This window comes from Elgaria multicarinata, chromosome 14 (assembly GCF_023053635.1).
Source record: "Elgaria multicarinata webbii isolate HBS135686 ecotype San Diego chromosome 14, rElgMul1.1.pri, whole genome shotgun sequence".
In the NCBI taxonomy this organism is placed as follows: Eukaryota; Metazoa; Chordata; class Lepidosauria; order Squamata; family Anguidae; genus Elgaria; species Elgaria multicarinata.
This window is the reverse complement of record NC_086184.1, coordinates 3,455,773-3,466,633: the sequence shown is the minus strand read 5'-3', so window position 1 is coordinate 3,466,633 and position 10,861 is coordinate 3,455,773. Positions and strand designations below refer to the sequence as shown.

Sequence of the window (10,861 nt, the reverse complement as noted above, 5' to 3'; positions counted from 1 at the left end):
GAACCGTCTCTCTCCAGCCCCCAAGAGCACATTTATGGGCCTAGAACATAGGGTCACATTCTGCGTAGTAAAGGAAGTGGCAGAGGGGTGTTAGAACAAGCGCCGGGCGCAGCCGGTCTTCTGGGAGGCGAGGCTGGGCAATTCAACGCAAGCGGGACCTCTCTTCTCAGCACCAAAGCCGGACGATGTGCGTAGCCGCCTCTGCCGACGAGTGAAGATCGGTTCTACCGCAAAGGTCCTTGGGCCGCGCAGCGGGGGATTTGGAGCAAGGCTGGCAGAGAAGGCTTTTGTCTGGGCACCGAAAGCACCGGCGAGAGTCGCTCAGGAGAAGCACGACGTTGCAAATGGGACAACATACAAAACGTTTATTCTAAGTCAACACAAGGCGGTACTACATGGGAGTCCGAAAGGGTGGGGAAAAGTTTAAAAAGAGATCCCTAAAAAAAAAAACACGATTAACAACAACAATAATTAAAAAAAGAAGAAGTTCGGATTGGGGCGGCCACATCCGTCAGGATTTGAACTAGCTGATATCTGTGCAGGTCAGCATCAGTTTTCGTTTGCTTGGGTGTGTTTTGTGGGGCCCCTATCCTTGTGCGCGAAGGAGTGTTACGCTCAGGAAAACCTTTGTCCAAGAAAACCCTGCATTGCCGGTTGTATCAGCTACCCTCGGCATGACTGAGGGAGCTCAGAGGCGGCTCTGGGCTGCCGGCTGCTCTTGGCAACTTGGTTTTCTGTTCGTAAAGCAACCCCGGGGCGAAGCATCTAAGCCGCTAACTAAAGAAAGAGGACTCTTCGAGAGCAGGACGAGGAGTCCAGTCCGCATGTAAACGTAATGTCCTGTTGGCTTCCCTGTTTGTAGATCTACTGAGGCCTCTTAGAGTTCCCGGCAGAAGCTTCTCGTCTGGATTCGCACCTTGACCTCGTCTCCTCCTGCGTCTTGTCAGCTGCCTGGCTTGGGTGAGAAAAGGAAGCGAGGAAGGGGGAGGGGAGGGCCGTGTGGCCGGCCGGCCTCTAGGCGTGGTCTCCGCTAAATCCCCGGCTTCTATCTCTTCTTTTTCTTTTTCTTTTATTAAACGAGGAATCAGACGTACTCGCATTTTTAAAATAATATTGTGTGTTGGCTTGAACTGAATGTCGACACTTTCCCTGTTTTTAAGACTCCTGTGGGACGACCTCCATCAGTTTCTGACACAGGACAGTGGTGGAGTCTGTTTGAGAAAAGCAGGGAAACAAATACGACAACGAGATTAGCAAGCTGCGTCCCAGAGGCCTTTGAACTAGGGCTGTGAACCCACCCTCCGAAGCAGCACCGTTCCGCCTCAGGGCTGCCTCGGGGGTTCCTGATCCGCCTCGGCGCTGAAGCCGAGGCGAAATTCGGAGCCTCCGAGGCGACTCGTAGTTTTCTGTGTGCCGGCTGCTGTACGCTGCCGCGGACGGCGAAAGCACCAGGTAAGCTCCCCTCCCCCCCTTACCTGCATCCCCTGGACGCAAGCCGTTGCCGGCGGACCCAGGTAAGTGGGGCAGGGGGGCTTACCTGCTGCCTCTGTCGCCATCTTTCTTCTGGTGGCTTCCGGAAATGAGAGGGAGTAGGCTGCGTGATAACTTTAAAATTGCGCGGCGTACTCCCTTTCATTTCTGGTGGCGGCACCAGAAGCCGCCAGAAGAAAGATGGCGATGGAGACAGCAGGTAAGGAGACTGGGGGTGGGGCCGGCTCCAAAGCACCAAGGCGGCCCGAAGCTTCGGAGCCAATTGGCTTTGGTTTTGGGCCGCTTGGCCCTTCGCCCGAACTGCTTTGGATCTGGTTCAGAAGGGTCCAAACCACTCCGATCCGCTTCAGATTCGAGGTTCGGGTCTGAGGCGGAGCACAGCCCTACTTTGAACAGTTTAAGGTGGTGGCTCTGATTCCAGTGAGGCCGTGAATCCTCTCCGGGTCATAATCAGAACCAGTCAGAACTTTAACGGCGCTCTCCAAGGTACAGGTAAGGAAAATGCATTCTTCTGCCTTCAAACACATGTTCAGCGCTTGCCAAAGGTCACCCAAGGAAGTCACTTCAGCCTCCCTCAACCTGGTGCCCTCCAGATGTTTTGGACGACGACTCCCAACGTTTCCAATCATTGGCCATGCTAGCTGGGGCTGATGGGAGATGTAGTCCAAAACACCTGGAGGACACCAGCTTGCGGGAGGCCAAGTTAAATTGTAGCAAACCTGTTTTCAAGTGCTGAAAAGACGTTTCGAACAAGCCAATGGCGGCTCACGCCGCTTTTTGCCTGCGAGTGAACAGAGCTTGCAAGTTTTTGGTATTTCAAAAACCTGTCAAACCTGTTTGCCCAGGCAGCAGACGGCAAAAGAAACATGGGTGTACGCTGTGAGTTGTGAGGCGTCTCTCAGGTCCTTTCCACCTAGTATTGTCTGCCTCCAGCCCACTTGGCTTAAAAGCTGACATTTTCTGGCTACAGTGATTTCTTTCTTCGTCTGCCGACGGGAGCCAGACAAAGACCGGGGTGGTAAATTACAGAAGAAGGCACCAGGACCAGAGGTTTCTAATTAAGGCGCTTGCAAGATATTCATTCCGTCTGTCCTGAAATATCTCCACCCTCCCCAATCCCTCCCGGCCAGTATTCTCTGGGTAAAAGAGACCCAAAGAATAGGACACAATTAATACGATCATTTGTCACCCAGCGGCTGTAAAATGGCTTTTCTAAGAACGGAGACCAAATACTTGGAATAAGAAGAAAGGGGAAAATTGAGGGGTGGGCAGGCAGGGAGAGGGGGGCATAGACAGAGGCCTTCATGGTCAGAAAGACTACTGAAAAGCTCTTTTGCTCTCCGCCCAGAAGTACGGACGTAAACCCGGGCACTTCTGCTTGTCTGCATTTCTAGGTCAGGCTGTTGCTGGTTTTGTTGTTGTTGTTGTCTTGAACTCCGGAGAGAACAGATGGTGGTGTTGAGTTACACGGACACCATCTAGTGAGACTTTTCCTGACTCAGCCGTTTTCGCAGCTTTGCTTCGGACGCTAAAGAAATGGGACGCCAGCCAGGAGCGTCAATCGCTCCCGGCTCTTGCTTCTGGGTTACTCGCAGATGAATGCAATTGAAAGCGGTCCGCATTGTTCAAGTTTTATATTTTCCTCGGGGAGAAGAGAGAGAACCGTTACTGGGAGCTAATTAAAATCTACATTTTAATTGGGGTTTATGTAAAAACCAGACATCCGGGTCTTCTGTTTATGAGCAAACAAAGGAAAAAACCAAAACCTTTTAGCTCTTCCCAGGGAGATCTGCCTGGCATCTTCACTGTATTTATATTATTTATATTATTTATTTATTTCTTACATTTCTATACCGCCCAATAGCCGGAGCTCTCTGGGCGGTTCACAAAAACCACTGTATACATTTAGACACCAGTTCTACGTGGGCCTACCTTTGAAGATGGTTGGGACATTTCAGTAGTCAAAACACAGTTGCTAAGCTAGTAACTGGGACAGGCTGTTATGATCATATGATGACAGTGCTTCAACACAGACACTGGCTTCTAGTCTGTTTCTGAGCCCAATTTCAAACGCTGGTGTTGATCTTTAAAGCCCTATGAAGCTTGGGACCAGGGTATCTAAAGGAACATCTCCTCCTGTATGTACCTGTCAGACCCTAAAGCCTTACACGGCTTGGGACCTCAATACCTGACGAAATGCCTCTCCCGATCTCAACATACCCAGACACTACAAACAACACACCAGGGGCTTTCCTCCTCACCTCTAAGGAAGGCTTGGAAGGTGGCAACAAGGGAGAGGGCCTTCTTTGTGGTGGCCCCGACTACGGAATGGGCTCTTCCCTGAGGCCCATCTGGTGCCAACACTGGCATCTTTTTGGCACCAGGTAACGACCACCCTCTGCTACCAGGCATTTCATGGTATATGATGGGGTATCTATGTTAGGGTGACCATATGAAAAGGAGGACAGGGCTCCTGTATCTTTAACAGTTGTATTGAAAAGGAAATTCCAGCAGGTGTCATTTGTATATATGGAGAACCTGGTGAAACTTCCTCTTCATCACAACAGTTAAAGCTGCAGATGCCCTGCCCTCTTTTAAATCTGGTCACTCTAGTATAGCTCCTGCAGGTTTAACTGTTGGGATGAAGAGGAAATTTCACCTGTTCTCCATTTATACAAATGACACCTGCTGCAATTCCCTTTTCTATGGAACGGTTAAAGACACAGGAGCCCTGTCCTCCTTTTCATAGGGTCACCTATGTCTGCAGTTTTTGAACAGGTGTATTAGGGAATACATTGTTTGCTTAAATTGCTTTCAGCTGTTTGCATTGTTTTAATTTTTCTGTGTTAAAACAACTTTAGACTGATTTTATTATGTTGTATTTTGTAATGCTGTTGTATTTTTATGAATTGTTGTAAACTGCGCAGAAAGCTTCAGCTATGGGGTAGTATTAGGGTGACCCTATGAAAAGGAGGACCGGGCTCCTGTATCTTTAACAGTTGCATAGAAAAGGGAATTTCAGCAGGTGTCATTTGTATATATGGGGAACCTGGTGAAATTCCCTCTTCATAACAATGGGTAAAGCTGCAGGAGCTATACTAGAGTGACCAGATTTAAAAGAGGGCAGGGCTCCTGCAGCTTTAAGTGTTGTGATGAAGACGGAATTTCACCAGGTGCCGCATGCATACAAATGACACCTGCTGAAACTGTTAAAGATACAGGAACCCTGTCCTCCTTTTCATATGGTCACCCTAGCCGTAGTATAAAAATGACAACGACAACAACGACAACTACTGTAACCTTCTTCTGACTGGCCTTCCTTCTTCTCCCATCAGCGCATTGGTTTCTGTTCACCACTCTGCTGCTAAGATCATCTCCTTGGCTCATGGCTCTGAACATGCTACTCCACTTCTGAAATCTCTTCATCGGCTCCCAATTCACCTCAGAATCCAATATAAGCTTCTCCTGTTGACTTTCAAAGCTTGTCACAGTCTAGCTCCTTCCAATCTTTCGTTTCTCGTCTCACGCTATTTCCCCGTTCGTGCTCTTCACTCATCGAATGCCACGTTTCTTACCCGCCCAAGGGCCTCTACTTTTCTTGCTCGGCTTCCTCCATTTTCTCTCGCTGCCCCTGATGCCTGGAATTCTCTTCCAGAGCATTTGCGGACCACGAGTTCAAGTATGGTTTTTAAAGCTCAGTTGAAAACTTTTTCTGTTTTCTAAAGCTTTTATGACTTATAGAATCATAGCAGAGTTGGAAGGGGCCTTTAAGCCGATCAAGTCCAACCCCCTGCTCAATGCAGGAATCCACCCTAAAGCTTCCCTGACAGATGTCTGTCCAGCTGCCTCTTGAAGGCCTCTAGTGTGGGAGAGACCACAACCTCCCTAGGTCACTGATTCCATTGTCGCACTGCTCTAACACAGTCAGAAAGTTTTTCCTGATGTCCAGCCGGAATCTGGCTTCCTGTAACTTGAGCCCGTTATTCCGTGTCCTGCACTCTGGGAGGATCGAGAAGAGATCCTGGCCCTCAACTTGATTTTGATCATTACTTTTACACTGTTAGTTTTACCCTACCCTGTGCCTGTTTGGTGCATTCCCTTCCCTTTCTTATTGTTTTATTATGATTTTATTAGAATGTAAGCCTATGTGGCAGGGTGTGGCTTTTTTATTCTTTTACTGTGTACAGCCCCATGTACGTTGATGGTGCTATATAAATAAATAACAGTATTAATAATAATGATAACAACAACTTCAGATGCAGGCAGATTGCAGTTCTAAGTTAAAAGCCCAAACACCACTCTGTAGGGGACCAAGTTCACGGATCACTCTCCTGACATCCTACAACACCCTGAAAGTTAACCAATTGTACTCACATATAACCTGAAGAAGCCACTTAGGTTTATTTTGCCACCAGACGCCGACGTAGTAAACCGGGACCCCGCTGAGAATAACGGCAAAGCCAATCCCACATTCCTTCGGAGTCATCCAGAAGGAGACAACGATGAGGAAAATACAGGCGAGGATGAAGAAGATGGGCAAAGAAAGGTTGATCTGTGCACGAGGAACCACAAAGGGAGAGGAATGTTAAAGTCAGGGGAGTAGAAGAGGAGCTCAGAGCATTTCTACACTAAAAATACCCCTATTTGACTGGATGAAACACACACAACTACATCTAAACAGAAGCTTGGGGCGGTTGCCTTCTAGAATTGTAGTTTTTGAGATGGGGCTGAATCCTCTCTAGGTTCTGTAGTCACAAAACAAAACTACAACTCCCAGAGTTCCTTGAAGAGGCAGCCCAGGATAATGGAATTTGGCCCTAAGGCAGAAAAAGGTTCTACATTCCTGGCAAACTGATGCCCCTCTGGATATCTTGGACTACAACTCCCACAATCCCTGGCCATGCTGACTGGGGCTGATGGAGGTGGCAGTCCAAAACATTTGGAGGGGGTGGGGAAGCCTGCTCACACCCATGGTTTAATTGCGTAAGCTGCAAAACGAATTCTAGAATGCCCCCACTCCGGTCCGGAGCGCTCCGGCCTCGGGCACTTCTGACACCGTGTCGCCCTCACCTTGATGGGTCTTTCCAGCTCCGGATGCTTGTACCGCAGCCACAACATGCCAATGATGGCCAGGGCCACACAGAGCCAGTTGAAGAAGCTGAAGAAGAGGATCACCTTGAAGATGTCGTCGGAGAAGGCGTAGAGCAAAGTCATGGCGCACTGGAGATTGGGGTGGGGGGTGAGAGGCGGGAAGAAGAGGAAACAGACCACCGAAATGAAGGCGCAAAGGAATCAACTGGCCCGAAGGAAAGGAACCTCTCGTGCAAGCACTGAGTCGTTACTGACTCTTGGAGGGATGCCAGCTTTCGCTGATGTTTTCTTGGCAGGCCTTATAGCGGGGTGGTTTGCCGTTGCCTTCCCTGGCCATTGTTCCCTTTCCCCCAGCTAACTGGGTACTCATTTTATGGACCTCGGGAGGATGGAAGGCTGAGTCGACCCGAGCCGGCTGCCTGAAACCAACTTCCGCTGGGATGGAACTCAGGCCGTGGGGAGAGTTTCAGCTGCAGAAACGGCTGCTTTACCGCTCTGCGCCACATGAGACCCCCACTGAACCATTATTTCTGGAGTCTCCAACGTGCCCAAGGACACCTCTCTCTTGGCAACCTCTAAGCGCCCAGCCTCTCCTGGTTTTAATTTCATGTCTTAAGAAATAATAATAATAATAATAATAATAATAATAATAATAATAATAGGGACACTGCCATGCTACAAAGCACAGAGCTGCTCTCCAGTGCCATCTTTATTTAGGTTCAAAAGAGTGGTTTTGTGTTTGGTGCTCAGAATCCCCCTCCGCCTTGGACTTCGCTTCTGGTTCTGGGGCAAGTTACTTTTCACCAGTTTTGCTTCCGGGAAAGGACGGTTTTGTGACCAGCTGTGTGCCCCCATGGCAGCCATTTTGTTGGAGCTCCCACAACCCTCTGTCAACACACCAAACATGCCTGCTGATCCAGAAAGGTAGGAGAACCCTTCACAGCCAACCATGCCTCATTTGGCATGTCCTTACCGTGAAGATGAGGGAAGGCACCGGCGTCAGGAGCCTGGGATGAATCATAGACAGAACAGAGGGCAGGTGACCCTCACGGGAACCAACGAAGAAAAGCCTGAGAAAAAGAGGGAGAGAGATAGAAAATCCTGTAGATGATTTAAGTTGCTTTAACTCAGGCGTGCTGAACTACGGAGTTCACTACCACAAGGTGGAGTGATGGTCATGAATTTGGTTATTTTTAAAAGGGGGTTAGATAAATTCCTGAAGGAGAAGGCTATCAATGGCTACTAGTCCTGATGGCTATTTACTACCTCCAGTATCAGAGGCAGTTAGCCTATATGCACCAGTTGCTGGGGAACATGGGCGGGAGGGTGCTTTTGCACTCATGTCCTGCTTATGGATTCCTGGTCAACAGCTGATTGGCCACTGTGTGAACTGTGTGAACAGACCAACACTCTTGGTCTGACCCAGCAGGGCTCTTCTGATGTCCTTAAATCCATTTCTGCACCTAGAGTATACTGTTGTCTTCATCAGAGAATACAGGACCTGATCAAATTTGGCGACGTTCAACATCTAAGGTCCTCCTCCGGGTGCCTACTCCGAGAGAGGCTCGGAGTGTGGCAACGAGGGACAGGGCCTTTTCGGTGGTGGCCCCCAGACTGTGGAACGATCTCCCTGACGAGGCTCGCCTGGCGCCAACGCTGCTATCTTTCCGGCGCCAGGTTAAGACTTTCCTCTTTGCCCAGGCATATGGCAGCACATCTTAATCACCCACATGTTTCGTTTTTTAACGGTTTTTAATGCTTTATGTGTGCATGTTCTGTGTTTTAGAATTTTAAATTTTGTATACTCGTTTTTATCTTAATTTTAGAATTTCTGTAAACCGCCCAGAGAGCCCTGGCTATGGGAGCGGTATATAAGTGCAATAAAATAAATAAATAAATAAATAATGGTCCTGGAGAAATATTTTTGATTGTCCGGAGAAGCACGGTCTGTGTTGGGCTCCTGTTTTCACCCTCCAATCGCCCTAGGTGATCCTCTCGCTGCAGTAGTCGTGTTACAGCGCAGAGCAAGAAACATACCTGGAGGAAGTGAAGAGCGACCCATTGACGGAGCCGAAGCATGAGAGGCCGACAAAGAAAGGGATGATCCAAGCCATGACGCCCAGGTGGTAATTCCCAAAGTCCTATTAGCAAACCGGAAGGGAAGAGATGGTCAACGATTCCCCTAGAAAGGCTCCTGCAACTTAGCACCTCAAGAAATGGGAACCTGGTGTATATGCAGACGGGACAGCAGTGGGTGGGGTGAACTGCATTTGGAAGACCCATGTGATTCAACAGGTAGAGAATGAGATTTAACCCAGGAGACACGAGTTCAAATCCCACCTTCAGTGACATGCAGTTTTGTGCCTTGCCCAATCAGGCTCAGTTTCCCCCAGTGATCTACCTTGCAGGGTCGTTGTGAAGGCCAGGCATTAATGCCACGAAGCACTTTGTAAAGACTAGAAAGCTTATGTTATCATATTTTTATCCCACTTTTCCTGGTACATAATTTTTCCTCTGCTTTGCATTTTAGTTTCAATAACCAACCTGTGAGGCAGGTAAAGCTGAGAGGTAAATGTTGTGCAGCCATCTTGCAAGTTTTATCTTCGAGTAAATGTTTGAATTGGGGTCTGCATCCAACACACTGGGGCTGTTCACGCAACATGCTAACTCACGCTAAGCGTTTGAGTGTGGGTTGCTGTTGAATCATGGGTCGTTTGTTGAACCGTGGGTTAGCATGTTGTCAGGACACAGGACATTTTCCAAAGGGTGGCTGTTTAACCATAACAAGCCATCCTGCAAAAAATATCCTGGGTTCAGGCGACTCGCTAGCCCACCGTTTAACAAAAAACCCACGGGGTCAACAACAACCAGAGTGTGGGTTAGCGTGTTGTGTGAACCCAGTCACTCTCCCATTACATTGCCCTGCCTACATAAGTTTGAAGCAATTGCATGCTCTGACCAGTTTAAAATTACAAGCAACCCTCAATGAAGCTTTCAACAGCTGGCCTTATCCCAAAAAGAAAAAGGAAAAACAGAGGACATCTAACGTCAATGCAGGCAGATGTCACTGAGGCAACCGATCATGAGATTATACAGCCGGTGGCGTTTCTTCGTATTTATAACGAGCGGTGGTGTCTGACAGACGCACTTCCTGGCTACCTCACCAACTTGTCCCACTCATGATCATGTGAACCCAGGCCTCATTCTCTGAATTTGAGGGTGGCTGCAGGACGGAGGGATCAGCCCTGGCTAAATGGCAGAGACGGCACCCTGAGATAACACAACACACTCCACCAGCACACGGGGAAAACGTTAAAAAGACGGGGGAGCCACCTAGATAGCAAGCCACCGTTCCCGAGTGACTCATTTTTAATTTTATTTTACCACGGCAACGGCTTCGGAGTAGAGAATCTCATCCACCGTCAGGGTTGTGAAGTAAGCCAAGTTGGTCAACACGTAAACCAGGGTCACGATGGGCAGAGAAATTATGATCGCCAAAGGCAGGTTTCTGAGGGGAGACAGGATGTGTGTTAACACCACAGAGGGGCACACGGATAAGGAGTTTTCTCGAGCAATTTCTGAGGTCGCCTTTCGACTTCTCCCGGTATTATTGTTCCCACATGCTGTTCGTTGTGGCGTTTGTAACGAAAGAGCAGTCTTCGATCGATGCTGCCCTTTCGTCGGAATGGCAACTGAGGGAAAACTGAAGTGCGGCTCTCAGTGACGGGGTACATTCTATTACATAGAAATGTAATAATAAACAAACAAACAAAAAATCCTTCTCCTCCCAAAACAATGGCAGGAAGACATTGAAATGAACAGCAGTGTTTGATAACAAGGGAAGATATTTCACTGGCAGATGTAGCTCAGGAAAAATAAAGATGCTGTCACTATGAACTTCAGCCAGTACAAAACAGGGCAACCTGTTTACTAACAGAGACTGGCCGGCGAGATCATATCACGCCAGTCCTTCTACAACTTCATTGGCTGCCAGTCCAGATCCAGGCCCGACTCAAAGTGCTGGTATTGACATTCAAAGCCCTAAACGGTTTGGGGCCAGGTTATTTGAAGGAACGCCTCCACCCATATGTACCTGCCCAGACCTTAAGATCATCTACAGGGGCCCTTCTCCGTGAGCCCCTGCCAAAGGAAGTGAGGCAGGTGGCTACTAGGAGGAGGGCCTTCTCCGCTGTGGCACCCCGGCTGTGGAATGAGCTCCCCAGAGAGGTCCGCCTGGCGCCTACACTGTTTTTTGTGGTTTTAATTTTTGTGAACCGCC

At 48.7% G+C, this 10,861-nt stretch overlaps 1 protein-coding gene across 1 annotated transcript in view; it reads right to left on the bottom strand.

The window, feature by feature from the left end:
- Positions 1-350: 350 nt before the first annotated feature.
- Positions 351-10,861, bottom strand: part of SLC7A5 (solute carrier family 7 member 5) — a 56,639-nt gene continuing 46,128 nt past the window's right edge. The window contains exons 5-10 of the mRNA XM_063140870.1: positions 9,967-10,090; positions 8,620-8,723; positions 7,556-7,652; positions 6,562-6,711; positions 5,866-6,043; positions 351-1,211 (exon numbers count right to left, since the gene is read on the bottom strand). Of these exons, the coding sequence (XP_062996940.1) occupies positions 1,156-1,211; positions 5,866-6,043; positions 6,562-6,711; positions 7,556-7,652; positions 8,620-8,723; positions 9,967-10,090 (709 nt within the window). The 3' untranslated portion in view covers positions 351-1,155. The remainder of the gene's footprint in view (positions 1,212-5,865; positions 6,044-6,561; positions 6,712-7,555; positions 7,653-8,619; positions 8,724-9,966; positions 10,091-10,861) is intronic.